The 26,258-nt window shown below is 38.7% G+C and overlaps 2 protein-coding genes and 1 non-coding gene across 7 annotated transcripts in view; 2 read left to right on the top strand and 1 right to left on the bottom strand.

Moving 5' to 3' along the window:
• Nucleotides 1–26,258, top strand: part of LOC133519864 (dedicator of cytokinesis protein 4) — a 99,052-nt gene that overhangs the window by 33,606 nt on the left and 39,188 nt on the right. For all 5 annotated transcript variants that reach the window (XM_061854019.1, XM_061854021.1, XM_061854022.1 and 2 more), the window contains exons 5-12: nt 7,545–7,659; nt 9,778–10,065; nt 17,268–17,480; nt 18,641–18,740; nt 21,075–21,310; nt 21,973–22,132; nt 23,048–23,171; nt 23,923–24,074. In XM_061854019.1, coding sequence (XP_061710003.1) covers nt 7,545–7,659; nt 9,778–10,065; nt 17,268–17,480; nt 18,641–18,740; nt 21,075–21,310; nt 21,973–22,132; nt 23,048–23,171; nt 23,923–24,074 — 1,388 coding nt within the window. The remainder of the gene's footprint in view (nt 1–7,544; nt 7,660–9,777; nt 10,066–17,267; nt 17,481–18,640; nt 18,741–21,074; nt 21,311–21,972; nt 22,133–23,047; nt 23,172–23,922; nt 24,075–26,258) is intronic.
• On the bottom strand, nt 14,170–16,118 carry LOC133519865 (uncharacterized). Its single transcript, XM_061854025.1, has 2 exons — nt 15,604–16,118; nt 14,170–15,209 (listed from the first exon to the last, which is right to left on the bottom strand). Exons 1-2 carry the CDS (start codon nt 15,860–15,862, stop codon nt 14,170–14,172), a joined length of 1,299 nt encoding a protein of 432 aa, XP_061710009.1. The 5' UTR covers nt 15,863–16,118.
• Nucleotides 25,341–25,502, top strand: LOC133520226 (U1 spliceosomal RNA). Its single transcript, XR_009799730.1, has one exon. It is a non-coding gene; the product is annotated as a U1 spliceosomal RNA (small nuclear RNA).

Raw genomic sequence — 26,258 nt, forward strand, 5'->3', positions numbered from 1 at the left:
TCCGCCGGCCTCCTGCCTTTTCACTACCGAACTTGCGTATGCGCAGCCATGCTACCTGTCCTTGTCACTCACACCTCGCAACCGTCGCTTGCGCTCTGTCTTAAACAAAACCGTAGTACAGTAGTCAGTAGCTCTGAACCAGTTCTGTCGAGCGTTGGACCGCGCTGCGCACCGTACTTGCGTTTTCTCCACGAGCAATATGACGGAAGTTTCATTATGCCATTTTTTAGATGAGTGTATGATTACCGGTTTTTTAAGACTTGTAATTGCCCTGGGCTATTGTCTCGATGAGCCGTTCGACTTCTATATTACGTGCTAGAAGACTTGCTTATTGATGAACATATCTTACTTTCCCTGGTAAAAAGGAAATAAAATAAAGAAAGGTGCTAAATGTACTATGATCATATTTTATTAAAATTAGTCAATTCACTATTTTTCTTAAATTTACCATAACTTACATCTTGCACCAAATGTGTGGGTCCGCGGTGGGACCATATCATTGTATAAGAATCTGACCACATGTTCTAAAAAACCCGGCATTTCCGATCGGCCGCATAAACAGTCCTTTAACAAAAGTAGAGAGAAGTAAGGGTATTCGGGACTTTTGGTTTTCTACAATATGCAGATTTTACGTAATACAGATGCATTATTATTTTCTACTCTTAAAACGACAACGACGACTTTATCATAGAAACGGTTTATTATTTAATTGTGTTCATATTTCCTGTCATTAATTTTAATACATGACTTGTGAGCCAATCGCAACAACCGCATTTTATCATTATGAAAGCTCGATGAACTAAGTGCACCTTGTTCACCTTGTCCCTTTGTGTGCAAGTGTTACAAATTCCTTTACGATCCATTAATTTTTTAGCCCGGAGACTTATTTTTAAATCGTATGAACATTGTAATAAAATAGCAGATATTAAGAGACGTCTTACAAAACTAGACAGATCCGGTTTGGATAATTTTCTTTTGCTAGGCCTCTTCGAATGTTTATATAAAATATTTTAAAAAAAAGTGCAACATTCACAAATGTTTTAATAAAAATTATACGATTACTTGACAAGAACACTTATCGCGTATCGCTTATGACAACCGCTCTGGCCTAATGGGTAGTGACCCTGCCTACGAAGCTGATGGTCCCGGGTTCAAATCCTGGTAAGGGCATTTATTCGTGTGATGAGCATGGATATTTGTTCCTGAGTCATGGGTGTTTTCTATGTATTTAAGTATTTATAAATATTTATATATTATATATATCGTTGTCTAAGTACCCTAAACACAAGCCTTATTGAGCTTACTGTGGGACTTAGTCAATTTGTGTAATAATGTCCTATAATATTAATTATATATTAGAACCTGCATAAAACGGTTTTTTTTTTCTTATTTTATCGCAACTGTATTAAATACAAAGCGTTCGATACATATGCGGAAATGTCATTCTTCACTCGTCCCGAGTCTTATACTCCACTCACTCACTCACACTCCGATATCTCGGTACTCGTGTAGGAATGACTTACATTCCGCACTAGCATCGAAATTTACTATCCTGCCCGTTCTGTTGAATCATTTTATCATCATTTTGATGACTTTTCTATTAAACTGTACCAATAAGACCCGATTTTATAAAACTGTAAGTTACAAATTTGCAGGTGTAGGTAAAACGGTGTTTGACATGCGTTTGACTCATGGCGAGGAAAGTTTTGGTCACTACACACTTTAGCCTAGTCTCTAATGGTAATGACTTAAGAGTCCCCGGCAAGCTCGGCCGAATTTCACTATCCCATACAAACGGAGTTTCGCTCTCATTTTAAAATTAGGTGTTGGATTGTAATGAAACTTTGCACATACAATGATGAGGTATAGCTAGTCATGTAATTATTATTTACTTTATATAGCTCCAGTTTATAAAACAAACGAAATAGAGCAAAAACAGGATTTGTATGAAGAACTTAAATTAGCTGACTTTTTTTATCTGTGTTATCTGAAGATACATAAACTAATTACAAGACTAGATATACCGTATGCTATTGTAGAAACAAAGTTTTAAAGCAATTTAGCTAGTCGTTTTAAAATGAGACCGTAACTACGTTTGTATGGAGAATCCAGCTTGCTGGGGACCCTTAATAAAATGAGATATGTCTTTATTATGTAGAACAATTAGTCTGTGACAGATACTCTTGAATGCAAAATGTAGTTATATCTATATATGGAAGAGTATACCAGAGTGGCAGATACTATTGGCTCGATCTTTCATTTGTTACTGTTGAAGCTTACTGTACTAGTAAAATTGCAACTTGTAGCTTTATGCCTAATCATTGTAATTGCAGCAATTTAATAAAAGTGTTATCTGTCTAATCTATCTATCATACAAAATGCGCCCCTTGTCACCCAATTTTGATTATGCCATCGCCTTGTTTCGTCTTCTTCGTGGTTGCGTTTACTAATTCAACAACTATACCTACATATTCAGATAATACCACTTAGATTGGGCGGCAAGTATGCCGCAAGCTTTGCCAGACATCTTCCAGTGTCGCTTGACTAACTGGTTTGGCGACCTTTCCGTTGCACACCGATCGGTCCCATGCCACGAGACAATTAGTCTTAATCTCAGTATAAGTCATACCCTGGTATAAGTATATATTTTTAACAGGAATGTGTGGTAATGATTTCCATAATTTAACTTTTCCGCAAATTGGATAGACATTGGTTTTTCGTCTGCGTCTGGATATTTTGCTGATGTGAAATCCCTATTTTAACAACTCAGTTCTCCATCATACTGAGTAGGTATCCAATCAAATAAACCGCAAGTATTTACCAATTATGATTTGTGAATTCGTTGAAATTCAATAGTTTGAAATATTGCATCATCATCATTCGAGATTTCAAGTTTTTGGCTAAATATGGCCATAGAAACAGGTCTAGTTTGGCGTGTCTAGACGACGGAAAGGCTCTGATCGCCGATCATATTTGCATGAGCACCGGCCGAGTTAGTGGAGCACATAATTAGCAAATATTTGCCCTCCATCACGGTCTAGTGTTCAATGGAAATATGAGGTTCATGCTCATTTGCTTATATCTATTCAATACAAGATCGTTTATACCTGTTATTTTTTGCATTGGGTCATTGGCCAGATTTAGTAATCTGACAGCCGAAAGGAGTCATCTACTTAGTTTTTGCTACATGCTTATTTACGTGGGAACAAGCTTGACTTCATTAATTGTCGCCTTGATTATACGATTAAGAAATCATGATAGTATCAATTAGTGTTCAGTCTCAGTGTCTCCGCGAAACTGTGGCCAATTTAACGTAAATTGGCACTCTGCAAAATGACTATTTAACATCCTTTCTCGAAATCACATTTAATAATTCCACGATTTCACATAAAACACGGTCAATTAAAGGGTCTACACAAATGTTACTTTAATCGTGAAAGGTTTAAGACTGGTATTCGCCTGTTCCAGCGCCTTTTTGATTTAATGAATGTCGCCATCTATAATGAACTTTATTTCTTTGTGATAGGTTTTGTTTTGGTATGGTGCAAAGAAGAAATCATCGGTGTGCCAACCAATACGCGACTTGATTGAAAGCTCGAACTACAACGTCGGTTACGTGACCGATTATCCCCTCATTTGGCCTTTAAAATAGTTTTTCTTAAATAAATTACTTAGCAATTTTAGGCGCATAGTCTTTTTGTACTAGGACGGACAGGAAGATTAATAAAAATTAGGGGTATTTGTTGCCGCGTACCATAGTGCTAATAAGTAATACTTAACCATATTCTAAAAAAATATTTGCTAAACCTACACCTAAAACACTTCATGGTACCGATATAAGTAAACATTATATACAGAATAATTATATTGGTAATTAAAAGTATATTGCATTGTTATAGGCAGGTCTCCTTGTGCGTTTTCTTATTTTATAGGCATGTAGGTACTGGTAACGTAATGCGATGACCCAGCGCGGAGTCATATTGAAGTGATCTGCAAAAAGCAATGCAGGTAAAGTCACGTACTTCTTTTTAGTCATCTTAAAAGAATATTCCTTTAGCACTTTGCATCAAACCACTTACTAGAGGTGAGATGCGGGAATATAAAAGTAATTCCCTTTTTTTTACTTTTCAGTAAGATTACACATGGAATTTTGTTTGCTTGAGACCGTGCCTTGCTCGGAAAACATATAAAATTCAAAAATGGGCGTTTTCCCAGAGATAAGACCTAAAGATCGATTTTTCGCCCCCGAAAACCCCCATATTGCAAATTTCATAGAAATCGTTTGAGCCGCTTCTGAGATCCCCGAAATATAGAAATATACAAGAATTGCTCGTTTAGAGGTACATATAAGATTAAACATCCGAATATAGGTACATAGGTACATTCGACAATTAGGTACAAGCATCAGGCATCCTGATTTCATAGAGTTAATAATATTTTATGGCATAAAACTCAATATACCTTATTATCTGGTCAAAAATAGGTATCCGCGATAAATACGATTCGATGAGCTAACAACGTAGTGTTTAAATATTTACCCTCTCTTTTTTTATTGGCCCAACCTAAAGCGCTATCCGGTTTAATAATTCTTCGAGACTTTGTCGAGTGATTCATTACGCTCTCACAGCCTTTTCGTAGACAGGTTACATTGCGGTTTTTTATAAAGAATTTCGATACGACCGCTTTTGCATATCAAATTGGTATTTGAATGCTGTCCAACGCGAAGCTACATTTACACGTATTTAAATTCAACACATAACGTTCTTTATACGTGAGCCAAATGAATCGAGTTTGGTCGTAATATGAACTATTTTGAAATGATTGCGTTTTAAAGCTTTTAACTCCGGTTTCCTTTGAAGGAAGTCGTTTAAAGCCACCTAATACATAAAACTAATAGCAAGTGTAAGAAGTAGGTATTCTGACCTGCTTTTTCCTCATTAGGTAAGTGCATTTGGGCTTCCCAGACCACGGTGAATGACTGCCGCCGATGACACGTTCGCATCCCAAGTGAATAAGACTTCTGCTAATTACATTTGGTTTTCTTTAACCAAAACAACAAAATAAGTTTCAGAAAATCCGAGGACGTTAAAATCGGTCACCTGATACCTGCCCCCACGACTTGATCACAGGCTTCTTACTTTAGAGAGAGTAGGGATACTTGCCTCTATGCGGTTTAGATACAACACGCAGACCTTTTTGAGTTTCATTGCCCAATAGATGGTAGTATATTAAATGCCAAATAATCTTAAAATGGAACGTACTTAGCATAGTAAAATACACTTTTTCTACTCGTCGACTGTAATGGTTGAATTAACCCTTTACCAGGCTAAGGGATATATATTTCCCGCATGAAGCACTTCAAACATGTGTTCTATTTTCGATGAGTAAGACTGACATTCGGTTGTCATTTTTGAACTGTCAGCCTGGTAAAGGTATACCTAGTTAATTCGTATGAATGTGTAACAAAATGAATAAAAAAGTTATGACTCCCTAATCTAAATGTGTTTTCAATGTTTACCGTGCTGTGTATGTAGCACAATGTTGAGCCTTTTTACTGGCACGCGTAGTTGTTTTATTGTTTTCATTTCCCTAGGGAGTTATAACTTTTTTTTAAATTATGTCACTTATTCATACAAACCAAGTAGCATAAATGAGTTTTACTTTTAAAATACTGACGTTTATAATTTAATATTTTTTGTTTATGTTTAAAATTAGTTAATTGGATTAATGTAATAGCCGTTTAAAATATTTTTACATAATTTTCAATCGTGGCTGAATGCCGGATAGGAATGTGTTCAAAGCCTAACCTGTCAAGAAATTACAAAATGGCGGACGATTGTTTCCTATGTTACCGTATTTAAGAATCATTTCGCTTAAAATTTTGTTTTTTTTTTCGCATGTGTGATGAAACTGATGAAAAACATTGTGTGTAACTCCGGGGGTAAGAATTTCGCAAACTCGGGTTTTTAATTCCCTTCAGTCTGCGGCTGTCGGGAATTACCACCCTCGTATCCAAAATTTCACTTACACCCCTCGTTGCACAATGTACTATTGTATTATACCTATTTGTCTGTATTTATGTGTTGGCAAATAAAATAGTTCACTTTCTTTATTTCTTTAAAAAAATTGACACATTTATTCTATATGACCTTTTAATATTAAAATTCTTATTTTTCTTTATACTAAAAAAAATATTTTCATGTATGTAACATAATGTACACATCAAAAGATAAAATGCTATAATCGTAGAAAACAAAGTCGCAAGTAAACAAGGCAATTGATTGTTTAGGGACTACCTTTTCCAGTAAGAAAACGGAAAGCTCGGTCATGGTAGAAGAGCCTCTAACCCGAAAACCGAAATTTGCAAATTGCGGGAATCTGTCTCTTTTACTCTCACTAAGACGTAATAAGAGTGACAGAGAAAAATGCCCGCAATTGCCGAACTTCGATTTTCGCGGTTACAGCCCTTGTCTCAACTGACGTAATCCATCAGCACTAACCCTTATCTGAGCAGCGGCGTTTTAATGATCATATACGAACCTCCAAAACTGTAGTTTATATTGTTTGAGTAAGATTGACAATCCATTGTCAATTTTTAACTGACGCCGACGGACCGGATAAGGGCCAGGCAGCGTGCAGGAAAATGCTTATAATTTTTCAATTTATTTTATGGCCTATTACGCCTAGAGACGCAACCAATACCATCATATTATTATCTAAACGCCGAGTTAAGGACGCAGTTATTTGTTATATGTATTTATAAATAAGGATCCATTTTTGGTTTGGCCGTGGAAATTCCCCCTTTCGTCAGATCCCAGTACCCCTAGTGTAAATATTTTCGACAGCGAAACGTGACGTACGCGTTTGCGTTAAGTGTCATTTTGTATGAGATTTTTGACTTTTCAAAACGTCCCGCTTGGCGCGCTGTTCAAAAACCCATACAAAATGAGACTTAACGCAAACGCGTACGTCACGTTTCGAAATCGAATTTATTTACACTAGGGGTACTGAAAGGGATAAGTTAGCCTTTGTACAAATTATGTGTGTTTTTTTCTGTTTTATGTTTCTTTTTGTATAATAAAGTGTTTTACTACTACTTACTACTACAATTCTAAGCAACTCGAACACCTGATGCTAAACACTTGTACTCTCCTGCTTGTTGTTCAAAAAGTTTTGCACCCGAGCATCTGTATTAGAAATATACTCGTAGTACGAGCTGTTACGCATGATACCTCAAGAAAAGAGCGCACTCCCACATTAAATGCCGGCAACGCATTTACAACCCCTCTGCTGTTGCAGGTGTATATGAACGACGGTAATCGCGGCGATTCGATTGCTCGTTTACCTCCTATATCATAAAAAATGGTAATTTTACCCCACCCTCTCTTTTAACAGTTTTAACTTCCTTCATAGCATTATTGTACATTGCGTACCTTCCCGGTGCAATATCAAATTTCTTCATGATTGCTCCACTTTGCTCATTGCTCTTGAAGTGCAGGGGCACTTATAGGGCATATTTTACAGTATTCGTTTAATTGTTAAAGGAAACTGGGCCTAGAGCTGGTGCCACGGCGGGGTGCAGCGGCGGTGGAGCCGGAGGACATGAGTCTAGTGGAACTGTACAGGGTACACGTAGAAAGTGCCGAGCGTGCCGCTGCAGTACGTATTTTTTAGTTTATTTATACTTGTTAAAAAAACTGGGCCTGAAGCTGGCGCCATGGCGGGGAACAGCGGCAGTAGAGCTGGAGTACACGAGTCTGGTGGAACTGTACAGGGTACACGTAGAAAGTACCAAGCGCGCCGCTGCGGCACGAATTTTTTAGTTTTTTTATGCTCGTTAAAAAAACTGGGCCTGAAGCTGGCGCCACGGCGGGGAGCAGCGGCAGCAGAGCCGGAGTACACGAGTCTGGTGGAACTGTACAGGGTACACGTAGAAAGTGCCAAGCGCGTCGCTGCGGTACATATTTGTTAGTTTATTTATACTCGTTAAAAAAAAACTGGGCCTGAAGCTGGCGCCACAGCGGGGAACAGCGGCAGTAGAGCCGGAGTACATGAATCTGGTGTAACTACAGGGTAAACGTAGAAAGTGCCGAGCGCGCCGCGGCGGTTCATATATCTTGGTTTACATGTTAAATGGGAATTACTTGACTAATAAAAGTCTGTGCCTGTGCCGGTCTATCAACTTGAAGACGCATTAGACGCAAGTTGGTTTTAAGAATTTGTTACTATAAACATCGTGTAATATTTAATAATTTTGTCTATTGTTAGCATCATAAATGTCACCTTGCTACAGATGAATAAAATACACTGTCTTGAATGTGTTGTGGCAATAAATTTGGATTGGCAATTGTATAGTTCGTGTCGTTCACGATGACGCGCAGATTTGTCAAATCTAACCTTTAATAACATGACAATACGACTCAAGGTACGCGTCTTCATGAATGACACGTCCTATAAATCTCACATATTTGTTAAGACATGTTATTGTCTCGACGGGCCGCTTGTGAATTCATTGGTACATGCACAGCGGATGCGCATATACAGACAAAGGATAAATCCTTTTGTGCTCGAATTTGCGTAGTACACGTACCCGAGTATACAGGGTGATCAATCTAAAACGGTCAGTATGGAGAAGTCAGAAACTATGAGAGATAGCCACATCTGTGCTTAGGAAACATGGCTTCGATTTTAAATTTAATAGTAAAAATACGAAACGCAATAATGCATTCGTTGCCCAAAACAATTAATCTTTGCAACCGGGTACATGGTTACCATTTTGAACATTTACTGAAATAAAGTAATTATCTTATTGTCGGGTTTTTCTTCCGATCCTTGTGACTTGAGATTCGTATTATCAACAATAACAACGAAAAAACTCGCAGAATTTATACCTAACATTGTTTACATGACGAGCAGGTTATTCGATTCCCGGTTATGTATGAGAGATTTAAAAAAATGATTGAATGTCATTATTATTAAATTTAAAATCGAAGCCATGTTTCCCAAGAACAGATGTGGCTATCTCTCATAGTTTCTGACTTCTCCATACTGACCGTTTTGGATTGATCAGCCTGTATATCTAGATATATATTTCTTTGTATACGGGATCACACGCTATTCCACAATGTCATAGAGAAATAAGTAAGCATGGACTTCTCACACCATACATAAGTTTTCTTGCCAAAACACTTATTATTTTCGTAGTCGACATAGATGTCGCTACGCTGACGCTAGAACGTCAAGTAGCGGATTTATCAGTACCGCTTCTTGACACTAGATTTCGCGAGTGTCGCGACAGACGAAAACAATTTGCAACTAATATTACAAGGAGAAGGAGTTAAAATTTTAGCTGAAAATTGTTGAGAAGTAGAATTTTCGTTCGTCGCGACATTTATTGCCAAGCAGCAGTACTGATAAATTCACTACTTGACGTTGGCAACGAAAATAATAAGCGTTTTGGCAAGAAAACTGTTGTATGGAGTGAGCACTCTATGGTTACTTATTTCTCTTCTTCTTCCTCGCGTTGTCCCGGCATTTTGCCACGGCTTACTTATTTGTCTATGTACAATATATACAATGTGCTTATATCGTTTTCTTATTTAATTTGTTAATTATCTTAGCGCGTCTTATTGTCAATCATATACATATCTATTATCGAAACAGGGACGCAAAAAGTCCAATATAAATGCAGTATTATTTTAAACCTCCTCGCGCCTCCTAAACGAAACCTTTTTGTCAAGAACTTATGATTTCTCGATCATGTGTTACTGTTTACAGTGGCGTGGGACCCTGCGCCGTGCCGGCGGATCAGGCAGCAGCTTCAACTCCGGAACCCTCACAAACACGAGTCTCACCAACGGCACCACCACAGTCCAAAGCCATCACCTCATGTGCAGCATGCGGGACTTCGGCCATACAGCCGGCGGGGACGAAGCGGAACTGTTACTATGGCTACATGATGCGAGAAGAGCCCAGCCTTTGTCAGAAAGGTTCAGAGTCAGGATAGCGAGGGACGGCTTCTCGAACTATGTGGACAGACTGCACGCGAATAGCACATTATTTGCAGTGAGTATTAACATTGCGTCAGCTCGTCAAAGTCTAAAATGGCTGCATGATGCGAGAAGAGCACAGCCTTTGCCAGAGAGGTTCAGAGTCACGGTAGCGAGGAACGGCTTCTCAAACTATGTTAATAGGCTGCACGTGAATAGCACCTTGTTTGCAATAGGTAAGTATTAAGATTGTTTCAGTTTGTCATAGTAAGTAGAATCAACACCTCATCTATCGCATGAGTGACTTCTTCGGCGGAGAAATTAACCAACATTTTGTTACTTTTTCGAAAAGATTAAATGATACACTTCTTTCTGAAATTATAGATTTCGCGCAAACGGTTTTGTTTTAAGTATTTCGGAGTTTTACGGCAATATGAATCAGGTAGTGTTGTGTTCCTGCCGGTGAGTAAGGTTGCCAGCTCAACGAGGGTACGGAGAGTTAGGGTCGGCAACGGGCATGTCCATAGGCTACGGAGACTGTTTACCATCAGGCGGACCGTATGCTTGTTTGCCACAGACTTATACTCTGTATCTGTAGGTATTTAATAAAAGTAATCAAACAATACAGTACATTGTCGGGTAGTTATAACATTTATTGGTTAACCAACTAAATACAAAACCGCCTGGACCTGTCACTGAACGACCTGACTTTAACCTTCATTATTTGATCATGTAATGTTTTCATCTACCCTTAAGTGGCTTAAGGAGCCATTTGAGGGTAGATTTTGTTTACTTTCATTTAAATACCTAAAGATATGGAGTATAGTTTAAAAGAATATTAATGATTAAACGAACTTACCTGAAGTGAAGTTCGATCATAATTATACGATTAGCTTGTCCGAAGAGGTTAGCATTTATCACATGTAGTAACACATACGGTGTCGCCATTCACGCACTTTATTTCGGAGACTTAGCGGCAAAAACATTTGCTCAAACACTTTTTTTTTTTTTTTTTTGGCGGGTATATTGTAACTTATTTTACCTGGCTTCTACCCGAATTCGCGCCATCATTTAGTTCAGAGGCAATCTTCACTCCTTCTTTTCAATTCTCTAGGGGTTTACCTAGGGAGGGTGGGATGCTAACCTCTTCGGACAAGCTAATCGTATAATTATGATCGAACTTCACTTCAGGTAAGTTCGTTTAATCATTAATTATACTCAAGCTTGTCCTCGAGGTTAGCATTTATCACATGTAGATGTTGAGAGGAATGATACTTGAAATGAAAAAAACGTCAGGTTAATCATTATAAAGAGAATATATTCTTAGTCCAATTATGGACAACTGTAAGATCAAACAAAAAATAATTAAACAATATTTTATCACCTTGTTAATTGTCACACAATGAATCATTTAATATACTTCTTGCCAAGGTACAGGAATTGTTATTTTTAACAATAATTCTATTATAAAAGCGTCCAAACGTGCTGGAGGTACCATTCCAACCAGCAGTTTTCCTTATTACATCTAAATTGACTCCTATGAGCCCTAGACGTCGCAGCGTGTCTTGTGCTGTGGGCTGTAAATATTGATATATCAATACCACATTCTTGCAAAGTATTCTTAATCCACCTACTTAAGGTTTGGGAAGTTATTGATCTGTGTGGTTTATTCAAACTTACAAATAGGACATCACTACTACGAAGAGTTTTTGTTACATCTAAATAAGAATGCAAAGCAGCACATGGACATATTTCCGGCCTTTCTCGGATATATGGTAAAACAAGAGTTGGTTGTGCAAGACCAACGCGCGAAGTTTTTATTAAATCTGGAATTTTTATATGAATTTCGTTGACATGAAACTCAATGTTCTTAAAGTTAATTTTGGAAAGAGTCTGAACTCGATGTGCTGTTGTTAAAGCTAGAAGGGTTACAAGTTTTTTCGATATTTTTTCTAAATTAAGAGTTGCATTTAGATACCAATTTGCAAGAGCGTTCAGAACTACAGATGTGTCCCAGGTCATGCTATATTTCGGTAAAGGTGGACGCAAGCGAAATATGCCTTTGAAAAAACGTTTCATACGATTATCATTACCTATGTCTGCACCTAAGATTAATGAAAGAGCAGACCGGCAACTATTTAGTGTTCCATATTGAGCACCAGAGTCGTACAAATCAGTTAAAAAAGAAATCACATTTGGAATACAAAAAGAAAACCATTTCTTGAGACAAGAATCATATTGTTTTAGTGAGCTATTTGACAGAGAGGCCAGCATGATGCATATTGCAGATTCTGGTACAAATTTCTTCATCATTGACGTCCTGATAAGATCCCTGCAACCAGGGTAATCTTTTGGTGAATATCTCGGTTGCTGGAATGAGATATAATAAGATCTTTATTCGGTTTGAAAAATAAAGGTTTAGAAGCTAAGAGGCTTTGAAACAATGGGTACCACGGTTGAGTGGGCCAAAGTGGGACTACGATAATTCCGAGAGCTTTGTCATTTATTATTTTTCTTAGTGTCTTAAGAATGACTGCAAAAGGCGGGAACCCGTAGAAATAGAAACTCGACCACGGCACTGTAAATGCATCTATTTTAAAGGCATCGGGATCCCTGTGCCATGAAATATATTTTTTACATTTTTTGTTAATTCTACTTGCAAAAATATCTATATCCGGAGATCCGAATTCTTTTACAATTTTATGATACGCATATTGTGACAGTTCCCACTCTATATCTGGATGGACTCGACGAGATTCAGCGTCTGCGATTATGTTATCAGCAGAGCTTATGTAAGATGCGAACAAAGTAATGTTCTTTTTTTCGCACCACTGCCATAACTTTCTTGTTACGTCTGTAAGGTGTGGAAACTGTATACCACCCATGCGGTTAACGTAGGAAATAGCCGTTGTATTGTCAATTCTTAAAAGAATTTGACAGTCATGATAAGACTTTGCGAAAACTTTAAGCCCAAAAAAGGCGGCCAAAATCTCTAAATAATTTATGTGTTGTGAGCGTTCTTCGGCGCTCCACAACCCACTAGCCCGGTCGTTACCACAGGCGGCCCCCCATCCCGTAGTTGAGGCATCACTATAGATCTCTAGAGAATAATGGCTTTGTTTAATTTTATTAGTAGGATATGCAATAGCACGCGCCCACCATTCGAGATCCGGTAGAACTGATAACGGTATAGTCATATACTTATCATAATTGTCATCATCAATCAAGTTTAAATATTTACAACGCTCTAGTTCTTTGGTGTAAAGCCAACCATATTCGACAGCTGGGCATGCCGAAGTAAGTAAACCCATAAGACGAGCAAAATCTCTAATTTTACAACGTTTCAAATTACGGAATTTGTTGATTTCAGATTTAATTTTTTCAATTTTGTCCAGTGGTAAAGTAACCTCTAAATTTTTTGAGTCTATGATGAATCCCAAAAATTTACAACTCGTATGAGGCGTTAAATTACTCTTTTCATGGTTTACAATGAAACCTAGAGATTGTAAAAGGTTCATAGTGTCTGATACATTTTCTAGACATGTATTAGGGTACCTAGATATCAATAACAAATCGTCAAGGTACACGGTGGACAGATAGCCGCAAGATCTAAGCAGACTGATGATTGGCTTCATAATTTTAGTGAAAACATAAGGTGCGGTGTTTAAACCGAACGGCAAGACATTGAACTGATATAATTTATTTTCGAAAGTAAATCTAAGGTACTTTTTAAAATGTCCATGTATTGGTATTAAAAAGTACGCGTCCTTGAGATCTAGGTTACACATATAGCTATCCTTAGATATTAATTTCAAGGCCGTGCGTAGGTCTTCAAGTTTAAAATGTTTTGTATTTATAAATTTGTTTAGCTCTTTCAAATTTAAGATAAATCTCATTTTTCCGTTCGGTTTAGGTACCAAAAAAACTGGGGATATAAATTGGCCTTCACAGCTCTGACATTCCGAAATGGCGCCTATGCATAGGAGGTCGCTAACAGAATGTCGGAACTGTGTTATCTCTGAATCGGAATACGCCCTAGGGGCAGGTGGCGTACGCTGTACGACAGGCATTGAAAAGGGTATTTGATAACCCTGTATCCACGAGAGTATAATTTTGTCGTTAGTTAGAAGTGACCACTGATAGCTGAAGTCAGCTAAGCGGCCGGCAAACTTTACCATATCTAGCGGCGGGTGCTGCGCCTGTGATGCGGATGCGATGATTTTCTCGAGGAGTTGTCGCGACGGCTCTTCAGTGCAGGCTCCTTCGTCCTCTGAGTACCCTTCGGCCTGTAATAATTCTGGGGAGGACCTCGCCAGTTTAAATTCTTGGGGGGTACTTTATTATTATTATTCTTCTTAGCCTGCAGACCTGAGGTCGATGGTGTGGCTTTCAAATCATCTCCAGATTTATTTATGGCCTTAGCGGCTTTTATTTTTTCAGCAAGTTCCTGACTGAAGAGTAACTTGTCAATTTTGGTTGTTTGTAATTCGTCTTTAAGCTCCTTTTTTAAGTTATGAAGAATAAAATTCCTCCTAACTAACGATTCTGCGTGCTGACTGTCACATAGAATCTTACAAGAGTCCATTAATAGCTGTATCAGCTTTGTGTTCTTTGGTTGTTCAGTCAAGAGCAAGGTAAGGCTCTCTGATAAGGCGGAAATTGCAGATGAAATCTGTTTCTGTCGTATTTCTATGCTTTTGTCCCTCTTAAAGACATGTTCATGGACGGCGGCTTTTACCTCAGGATTGAGGGTAGGTGCATCAATCAAGGCGCTATTAGCAGGAGGTAAGTACCTGTCTAAAAGTTCCTTACATGTATCTTTACCTAGCCCATTAGTAGCTATATGTTGCAAGCGTACTGCAAGATCAGGTCTGATCTCCTTGCCGTAGACTCTGACTTGAGAGGGGTCGTCCCCTAATATTTTAAGGAGATCTTCGTCGAGATCCATTGCGTCAGCAGAGGCGTCCATAGCTGGCTCGCCTAGCGGCAACGATGTTGGAGAGTTGTTTACCTCCTGAGCGACGCATGGTTGTGGGGTCGGGGCTGGCTCGGCGCTTGTCGAAAGTAAAACAGGCGCAGACGTTCTCGTCAGCGGTGGAGCAGGCGCGCCTGGGCTCTCTGCTGCGCGCATCTGAAGAGGTGTGGCCAATCTTTCCGTTGGCCGGACGGGCGCGGGGTGGGTGACCCTTACACTGGATTCCTGTTCGTTGTCGGGCACGTCTGAAACACAACGATCTAACGTTGTAGTAAAAAAAAGCAAAGATGTTAGCCTTAGATGCTAACTGCATTGCTATATGCCCAAAAGAACGGGTGTCGGTACAATATTATATTTTATTAAATAAATATATAGCAAAGATGTCGGCCTCAATGCGGACTGCAATGCTTTGTACCGTTGAAGAAAAGAAACGCTCTATACGTCTAGGAATTACAATGATCCAATGACGCAGTCGTAGTAGCAGAGATGTTGGCCTTAGTGCCGACTGCAATGCTACCTTGCGTGACAATATTAGGTAAGTGACAGCCCCATGAGCTGCCCGCATTCCTAATTTTATGTCAATTGCAACGACTATTAACGGTCTATTCGAACGAAAGAACGGTTAGGTGAGCGTTTTACCTTCAATGATTATCGGCTCCTGCGACGAACGAGGTCTTGAGGGTGCGCGGTGCCGCGGGCGTGGTGAAGCTGACCTGGACCGCGACGAAGATGAACTGGACGACGACGATTGTGAACCGGAAGACGGCGACGGCGATGCGGCAGATCCTTGTCGATCACTACGTTTACGCCGTGCACGAATTAACATGCGTTCGAGTTTTTTAACTTTTCTCGCAATGCACTCATAATCATTTGAATCCGTACGTGTACGTTTGCCCATGATTATTTCGTTTATTCGCGGCGTAATTTTTCACGTGCGGAGTGGCGGAGCACTGAAATGTGAATGATGGCGCGAATTCGGGTAGAAGCCAGGTAAAATAAGTTACAATATACCCGCCAAAAAAAAAAAAAAAAAAAAAAGTGTTTGAGCAAATGTTTTTGCCGCTAAGTCTCCGAAATAAAGTGCGTGAATGGCGACACCGTATGTGTTACTACATGTGATAAATGCTAACCTCGAGGACAAGCTTGAGTATAATTAATCCTGAATTTTACTGTAGGTACAGTAAAATTACTAGCCATACCCCGAAGTTAACGAACTTCGGGGTATGGCTAGTACATTTATGGAGACTGAATGGCATAGTTATTTTTATTGTTATTTTGAAGCCGATGGTCCTGGGTTCGAATTTCGGTAAGGGCATTTATTTGTGTGATGAGCACAGATATTTGTTCCGGAGTCATGGATGCCTTTATTTGTATCGTTGTCTGAGTACCCACAACACAAGCCTTCTTGGCTTACCGTGGGAATTGGTGAATTTATGTAAGAATGCCTCTATAATATTTATTTATATTTTTCGTTAACAGTAATTCATACCGTTGTTGCAGCACGAACATTATATTTAAATCCACCAAACAATTGAAAACTATGACATAATATCAATGACATTTCGAATATCGATCGTTCGAAATAGTACGTGCGTTTAGTAGCAAATGTATAAACTCATATTAAACACTAATCAATATGTATACAGGCTCTGGCAAGGGTATACGCGCGTAGGAGCCTTACCAGATAAAAATAAATAGTTGATTATCTCCAAAATGGAGATAATTAGAATACCGATTTTATTGAGAAAGTTGCATAATTTAAACTCAGGAATGTACTCTTGAAATTAACGGACTTAAAAAAACAAAGTGTATTTTATGTTAGTCATGAGTTTTTTGTTTGTGGTTAAGGTAAATCTCATTCCCATTATGTGTAGTCATTGACGTGAAAAGGGAATAACATCTTAGTAGAAGCTGAGGTATTAAGGAAAAGAAAATAAATAAATTATTGTATGGTCGTTATAAAATATTGGCTGTACAAGGTATTTACAAATTAGTAGGTATATGTATATTTTGATTCCTAAAGGAGACAAATGCTTTTGATTCAGTCATTCTGCTATAGATATGATGGGTATCATAATTTTTCTACTTAGATTTTAAACAGTGGATGCTATGGGCAAAAATATAGGTACGAATCAGCAGGTATATGATGGACGGAGTTATCCAAGTGACAAAGCACCTGTCACTTTCTAACACCGCGCGATTGAAAGAGATACTCTTATTATCACGCTGTCATGTAATCAAATCAGTCTATTATTTGGTTGGTTCCCTGCTTTTTCTTAACACTACAACATGTAAATTCCCAGGACCTGTCAACGACGGATCTCTCCCGCGAACTATGGCTGGTCGCGTGGGTAATTCGCGTCGGGCGCTGGGCGGGCGCGGGCGGCGGCGGCGGCGGCACGGGCGAGCGGCGCGGCCCGGTGGCCCGCCGCCCGCTCGGGGCGGGCGTGCTGCCGCTGGCCGAGTTCCTGCGGCAGCCGGTGCAGGGGTCGACGGAGAAAGAGTACACTTTCAAGGTAAGGTAGTAAGACTCGGACGCTTGGCCGGTGCTGGACCATAGTCCGTAAGGCCGGCGCCCCACTGCAGCGCACGCTATGTACACGACCCACGTTCCTATACAAAATTTCGTGGGCTTGCCCACGGTTTGTATTAAAACGTGGGCCGTGGATGTAGCGTGCGCAGCAGTGGGGCGCCGGCCTAAGGCTTGGGGTGATGGCCCGCTGCACGCCACCGATGGCGTGTGGGGTTGTCTGCGTTACCTGCAGTCGATCGTAAACGTGTAGGTTTTCAGAAACCTAGGAGACTGTAATGGTAATTTGTATCGTGCCTCGACTTTGCCACGGTAGCCTTGAAAATTTAATGCTACCTACGCTTTTGTAAATATCTTAAAACAGTAAATATTTTACTCATTTCTGAAATAAATCTATTGGATATTATCTCGTACCCTATTGGTGTATGGGTTGATTGGAATTGGTATGGTCAACCGTGAAAACATGACTTATACAGCTACGAGTAGGCAACAATATAATGTTATCAATATCACCCAGTTCGAATGTTAAGCGCGAGAAGTTAGTAAGTATATCGACTACCCACAATGATTGTACCTATTCCGAGCCCTATTTATGTTCTATCATCAACACATTTAACAAACATTTCAGGAACTTTATTTCAAAAACAAAAAAGTCTACCTCTGATCGCTTTTGGTAGACATGTTTGATCACTGGCCTTTTATTTGTTGCTTCACAAATTAACAGTGACGAAATCTATTAACAGTTGACCTGTGTTAATATGACCGCACTGATTGTCAAAGACATAAAAGAACGACTTGTGCCGATTTTATTAGGGCCAATAAATGTTTCCTTGTTGGGTTACGTGTCCTCGTTGTTTATTTCGTTGTATATATTCTTTGTATCTAATTAATTACCAACATTATAATATTGTCTATGGCAGTCATAAGGATCAAAGACACAAACAAATAGACAGCCTTGACAATTTCCTTAAAACGCCGCATAGATGTCAAAATTACCAAATTATTGTTCTAGATTTCGCTGTTTATTGTTTGCATTTTTCAAAACCAATTATAACAAATCAACACTTATATTCGTTAAGAGTTTAACTCTTGGTATGAAAAATGATAGTTTGAAAATTTGCCTCAGGGATGCGTTATCGTTTTCAGGTATACCAAAGCGAAGAAAAAGACTTTCATCAGTTACACGATATGCTGATCCGGAAGCAGACTAATAAATGTAATGTTTTACCTGGACAACCGAACTATGGTACGTATTTCATATGTTAGCCTGTTTTTTGCGAGCTGAAAGCTATTCATCTCTGCAAATGGAGGGACCAGCTTGATGTTTTGTGACCTCACGTTCTTATATTACTACAGTCTGCGGAGTAATAATAGTACATTATTGCAGAGGCCGGGAAGTCGTGGATGAGTTTCGATTTTGTAATTTGAGTTTACCATAGTAAAGAACTTTTTGCACTTTTTTTGCTACAATAAGATGAATATTTCCGAGCATATTGGAGAAAAAAAAAACTAATGAAGGATAGGTTCTACCTAGTGTGGTATCTGACGGATATCAAAAATGAGGATAATCTTTTTATGCAAACAAACTACGACGACTAATGAATTATTTAAACAAATAGAAAATATTATCTAAGAACCAATATGGCTTTAGGCAAGGTATTAGCACCGAGGATGCTGTAACCGCCCTGTCTACTGAAATTGTAAAAAAGGTTGACATGAATAAAAAATGTATCGCGGTATTCCTTGACCTCAAAAAAGCCTTTGGTACTGTGCCTGTTCCCACACTAATAAATACTCTTGAAACTATAGGTATCAGAGGTGTCCCCCTGTCGTTACTAAGTAGCTATGTAGATAATAGGAAACAACGTGTGAAAATAGGAAATTATATAAGCAATGAATGTGTCGTAAGTTATGGCGTCCCTCAAGGTAGTGTTCTGGGCCCTACACTATTCCTAATTTACATCAACGAGTTGTGCAATTTAAACATCGACAAAGGATCCATCTATACCTATGCTGATGACACTGCTATAGTATTCTGGGGTGATAGCTGGGATGAAGTCAGGGACACAACAGAGCAAGGACTTGCTATAATTGGCCGCTGGTTGCAAACCAAACTGTTAACACTCAACACTAATAAGACAAACTACATTTGTTTCACAAAGTATGACAGAACACAACCGGACTCTAATTTCACAGTTAGGCTACACACATGTCACGATATACTTGAGTTTTGCTGCTCATGCTCAGTTATTAGTAAAGTTGAGTCCACTAAATACCTTGGTGTAATGATTGACCAGAGACTAACCTGGCATGTGCACACTGAGCTGATAATGTCCAGGACACGAAAATTAATCTACATTTTTAAGAGTCTGCGGCAAGTGGCTTCCAAGGATCTGATGAAACAGATCTACGTGTCTTTGGTACAATCTGTTCTTAGCTATTGCATACCGGTTTGGGGCGGGGCTACAAAGATAAAATTTCTTGAACTAGAGAGAGCTCAGAGGTCACTACTAAAGGTGATGTACTCTAAGCCCTTTAGATTTCCCACTAAAGATCTTTACGAGGTCTGTGATTTGTTGTCAGTTAGAAGACTTTACATTTTAAATGCAGTCCTAAAACGCCACAAAACATTAACTTATAAAATTAACACTAATAATATTAATAAACGGAAAAAACCAAATGCAATCTCTGCGCCACAAACTAAATCAGTTTTTGCTAAAAGACAATATGAGTTTCGATCAGCTAAAGTATATAATAAAATTAATAGCGATATTGACATTTAGTCATGCGTGTATAGAGAGTGTAAGAACAAAGTATGTAACTGGCTAAAAAACCTGACTTATAATGAAATTGAAGAGATGTTAAATTAATATAATATATTCACACACACACACACACACACACACACACACACACAGAGACACACACACACACGCAAACACGCAAACACGCACGCACGCACGCACACACACACACACACACACACACATACACACACAGACACACAGACACACACACACACACACACAGACACACACGAAAAGATAATCGTTGTTATAATTCTATTGTTTTGTTTTTATTAAGTAAAATGCTAAAATGCAATATCATCGAAAGATAATATATGTACCTATACGAACATGTTATATTGTAAGCAAAACATCCTGTGGAAGAGCGGTGTTCTCTTAACACAAGTATCTTAAATACTTACAAAGAGGCACCAGCACAGCTACTGTATACCAAATCATAGTTACTGAATAAAAGTATTTTTATTATTTTTTATTTTATAAACTATATTGTGTATTTGTGAAAATACTGTCAAAAATTAATCTGATGTACTTCTAATATAAATAAATGGGACAAATTCTTTTTTTGATAAATACTCAACTCGCTGTCGTTTTGTAGGTGGCAACGCTTATTGTTAAGGTATTAAACTGCTTGTTTAAATATTTTAGACTACCTTGGCCGCTCCAATATATCTGATGACGACTCTACAATTTGGATGCGACCGTAATGAAAACAGTATTTTTGTATATTTCAACATTATCAAATGATTTCTATAAATCTTATTTCTACTTTCCAGGCATAGTAGTAGCACTTAGACTACTAACCAACGCAGGCAGCATCAACGAAGCCGTGGCTTCAGGCGCGACTGTGACAGCCAAACGGGGCTTCCCTGACGTCATCATGCCCGGAGACGTCCGGAATGACCTGTACTTGACTTTAGAAAAGGCCGAGTTTGAAAGGGGAGGGAAGAGTACAGCGAAGAATGTGCTGGCTACGGTCACGGTGCATGATAACACAGGACAGACTATTAGTGTGAGTAAAACTTTATTTATGGCTCTCTGGTGCGGCAGAGACAGCCAAACGTGATCGTCATTCCTGAAAATTACCAGCCTAAACAGACGATTGATAAGAGTAAATTTAAACCTTTATTTGGTTAGAAATATCGCGTATTTTCTTACCTGATAGAATGAGACTTTGCAAAATACACTGATTTTGTATCTATTATGGATGGTAATCCATCTGTCCAATGTACATTGCGTCTCACTCTCTCGTTAAACAAAATGTGATATGCAATACACATTGCAATATGCAATACAAATACACATTGGACCAATAAATTGGACAGGTGGAATACCATCCTGAAACGCACAAACAATCAAGGTTAACCAAGTCCGCCAACAGATGGCGCTAGTAGTGGTAATTTCTGAGGCTCCTAGGCTTTACCTACATTCTCGGTAAGAGGTGGGTTAGCAGTACTTTACACAGCATACGTTTTTTATAATAGTTCTTTACGAAATTGGCTAAATACACGAATGTTTTACATAAACCGCTTGGAACAGTGTTGTCAAAACAAAGTCCATCAAAAGATGGCCCTAGTCGTCCTAAAGTTTCAAACAAGCATCATTTTTTTTGTTGTGTATTATTAGGTTTTTCATAACTTAAGCGTAAATAAAGCAAGTTAATGAATGTTTTAGGATTGTGTATGGGGCGCGAGCGGCAGCGGCGCGACGCTGTACGAATCCCTCGTGCTGTACCACAACAACAGCCCCGCGTGGGGCGAGCAGCTGCGCCTCACCGTGCCGCTCGAGACCTTCACGCTGGCCCATGTGCGCATCGAGTTCCGGCACTGCTCCAGTGAGTGCTGACAATCTAGATTAACATTATTATGACAGAAAATCCAAAAAATAGTCTATACTCTATAACAAGGCTAATAAAAACTAAATACTCCGTTAATAGATGGTGCAGCATTTTTACAGTTGTCATAAATTCTGTGGCCAAACCATAATGGTTGACAGTCTTGGGAATACTGTATAATGTATCCGTACATCCCAATTTAATTCAGCTGTCAAAACCTTGACACTTTTCCCAATGCCATGCGCAGATTGACAGACTTGCATTTTGCCAAAATACTTAACGAAGTTGCCAGATACGCAGCGAGCATTCTGAAAACACTATCTCGGTGGCACTATAACTTTAGATTAGTTCTTTAACGTTTATCTTCGGAATTTACCTAATTAATAGCTGATATTTCTTGATGCCTTTAAAGTACCAACAATAGCCACGGTATAATTCGTGCCATCTACGATGACGCGCAGATTTGTCAAATCTAACCTTTAATGACATGATAATACGAGTCAAAGCCCGCGTCGTCGTGAATGACACGATCTATAGTGAGTTCAAGCCTCCTTGATGTTCAATTGTCCTCATGATTCTGGTTTGCAGAAATATTCCAAAAAGATGGTCAAAAGGTATATTGTTTCTAACCTACATAATCTAATAAAGGGTGAAAAAATAAATAAATAAAAGTATATTCTAAAAACACCTAAATTCAAAATGTTTATTGCATATCACATTACACATTATTAGGTGGAGCTTATAAGTAGGTGGGTTTATATGCAGGACACCCTGCAAGGGCACAGCATTATACTAAAAAGTAACATGCATATAAATTAACATTATTAATCATATTTATCATTAAAAGATTCATGTACATTATAATAACATTTACTGACTAAATTTTTTTATTAATGTATAACGCATAAATTGCAGCACGTGATAAGAACGAGCGGAAGCTATTCGGGTTCTCTTTCGCCCGCCTGATGGAGGCGAGCGGCGCCACGCTACGCGACGGCGCACACGAGCTCTACGTGTACAAATGCGACGATCCCGCCAAGTAATTCATTTTGTATATTCTGTGCGGAAAGAGAAGACTCGTGGAATATAAAGGAATCAATACATTTTTTTTTTCTTTTATTGGTATTCAGGACAACAACAGCCGTAGATATACAACCTACATAGGTATTTTTACATAGTATTAGGCCAATAACAGTTATCCGTTGGTTGCAAAATAATATATAGATATATTATTAGTAAAACAAACAAACAAATATTTAAAGTGAAACTGTGTAAGCCCACAGTAACAGTAACAGTACGTGATTCAGTGACAGTTCACATTCAGTGACTCTTCTCTTTCCGCACAGGCTATTGTGTACCCCGAGTGCGAAAAGTATATAGCTAAACTCGACGGTCAGATAGGATTGGGATATATAGTTGTTTAAGATTTGGCAAACATCTAAAATACTGTATTTAAATAGCCAAGTCTAAGTCACTCTTTAGCCAAGGTTTAAATAGATGACTATTTCATTCTAAGTCTCGTACATCCACGACAAGACTGGGAAATTGCTTAGACTACTAACGCCATCTATTGGGACACTTAACATTGTTAAGTTTGCTTTTCAACCTTTTGCTTCTTGGGGCGCAGGTGTTCTTACGCTGCGGTGATCGCTATCATCAGTTGTACCGTATTCTTGTTTACCACTAACTTTACAAAATACGATAGAACAAATACGCGATTATTTACAAAACACTGATCGTATTTCAAAAATACTAAGAACTAAATTGTCAAGCAAGAGTAATTGTTTCAGACTAGCCACAGCGAGCTACCTGTCGCTTCCTTCGTGTAGTGCTGACGCAGCCCGCACGCCCACTAACGGCGTCGTGGTGTCTTTCCAAAGAAGTTCCAAAGAAAACTGTACCATCAGCACGCTTTTATGTTCTACTAAACTGACACAGAATGGTAAGTTGTTCATTGCTTTTATATTTGTTGTTTCTACTTTTGTCATTGTTAATATGCACGATCACAATAATTATAAGAGAAGGATTCATTTTAAACAAATCACTGGAATTACAGAGAATACACAGTAAATAAAAAATAAAAAAAACTGCCGAGTGCATGTTGGACTACTCATAGTCTGGGTTATTTTTTAACAATACTTGTATAAAACAAAAAAAGATACAATAAATATTGTATAAAATAGCGTATCTTCACTTATTCTGGAATTAAAATTACTCCTTATTTTTTGACCATAAGATTTGAAAGCAAAGGGATGGAGAAACGAATTTTGCAGGTTTTTTGACTAAGAATTAAAAAAAAACGTATAAAGTATTTCCAAACCTTTCAGGTATTTCAAAAAAGTGATTGAACAAGATTTTAGGCATGTTGTTCGCTGAAAATATTTTAATAATAATGCATTCCTATACAAGTATGAAGTGCCCCCTTATTATTTTAAATTAAGTATAAAGTTAAAGTTCCTTAACCAGTCAAAGACAGACCGATCTGTTAGTAGCCTAATCCCATCCGGTATGAAAGTGAAGGGGTTCAGCCTCCCGCGATATGAATAGTGCAAGCTTAATAGTTAGTTTGCGGACAGGGTTCGGCCATGCCGCGCATTTTAAACATCTTTGTAGATGGATCGACTTGCCCAGATGTGATTGTGGCGCCGAATCTCAAGCTGTCCAACACGTAGTACAGGAGTGCTCCCTTAGAGCCTACCCTGGAAGCCCCGATGACCTGTTCTCGCTTACTTCTGACGCAGCTCAATGATTGAGCACCTTGGATATAAACTTGTGACACACCTGAATTTTACCTTCTCGATTTATTTGTGATTTTTTATGCCGTTCGATAAATAATAAATATCGTATTTTATTTGCATTTACGTACCAGTAAACTCTTGGATTTACTACAAGTGTAGTCGTATTCAGTACCCCTAGTGTAACTAAATTCGATTTTGAAACGTGACGAACGCGTTTGCGTTAAGTCTCATTTTGTATAGGATTTTGAGTTTCCAAAACGTCCCGCTTGGCGCGCTCTTTCTAAATCCAATACAAAATGAGACTAAACGCAAACGCGTACGTCACGTTTCAAAATCGAATTTAGTTACACTAGGGGTACAGTTCCTACATTTGCCGCTAGATGTCGCTGTACCGCCCGCCTCGAATCCTACTTCGCGGTGTTAAGATTTTTCCTGCATTAGTGACCCCTCTCGCCCGACGTGAAGAAATCATACTTACCTGGCATAGGGGATACCGTGATCAAGAAGGCGGTTCCCCCAGGGCGAGACTCTTCCATTGCACTGCGGTTGGGTTGACCCTTGCGATTATCCCTAATGTGGATAACTCGGATGCGTAATTTTTGGTAGTGGGGACTGCGTACGCGCTGTCCCCCCAGTAACATTTAAAAAGTATCTTGAATGACTCATTTTCCATTGGTGAAATTATACATAGGATTTTTAAATTGTATGTTGCTTTGTTTTCATATTGTGTTCCAAATCGGATGGGATCGCGGCGAACTGTGTTATTCAAAAATATCTACACCGTTCCATACGCATAACATTCCAGCGTTTTTATAATAGTACAGGAGTATTACTTCAATGATCTGCTACCAGAGTGCATCTCCAGCGCACAACCTAAACCATAGAGTAACTTGTACGTACTACGCCTTAATCAGTTTTTGACAAGTTTTCATAGATGACTTGTTACGAATCCAATGTGCTTTGTTTACAGGGACCTACCGCGAAAAGTAATTTTAGATTTCTCTATCGTTCGAATATGCAAGAGTGATAGCGAGGCAGATAACGAAAGTTAGATTTTCGTAGTAGACCCTTGGGGTACTAGTGGCTCCCCCACGCAGAGTTTTGCGTTATATTCCCTATTGAATAGATATGGCGTTCTTTGCTTGACAAAATACAGAAGGTGAAGCCAGATTAGAAGTTCATGATTTTAGCAGTCTGTACATACGTTCGTATGCTTAGAAAAAGTTATCACTCTATTTGATGTATTTATTTAAACTAGTGTTTTAAGAAAGTTTATGAATTAGTTATTGGGTTACGGTATTCTTATTTTCTTCAGACCAGCTCACCATTTTGATCGATAAAGTTTGATGGTCATCATTTGTACTAATTTATATTATGTCAACATTTCC

Source organism: Cydia pomonella, chromosome 7 (assembly GCF_033807575.1).
Source record: "Cydia pomonella isolate Wapato2018A chromosome 7, ilCydPomo1, whole genome shotgun sequence".
Lineage (NCBI taxonomy): Eukaryota > Metazoa > Arthropoda > Insecta > Lepidoptera > Tortricidae > Cydia > Cydia pomonella.

What these genes read in the sequence shown, in the direction of transcription:
- LOC133519865 (XM_061854025.1), bottom strand. Translation starts at nt 15,862, where the DNA reads ATGGGCAAACGTACACGTACGGATTCAAATGATTATGAGTGCATTGCG. An exon ending in GGAGCCGATAATCATTGAAG is followed by an intron (nt 15,210 to 15,603) that starts GTAAAACGCTCA and finishes GTTGTGTTTCAG; the next exon opens with ACGTGCCCGACAACGAACAG.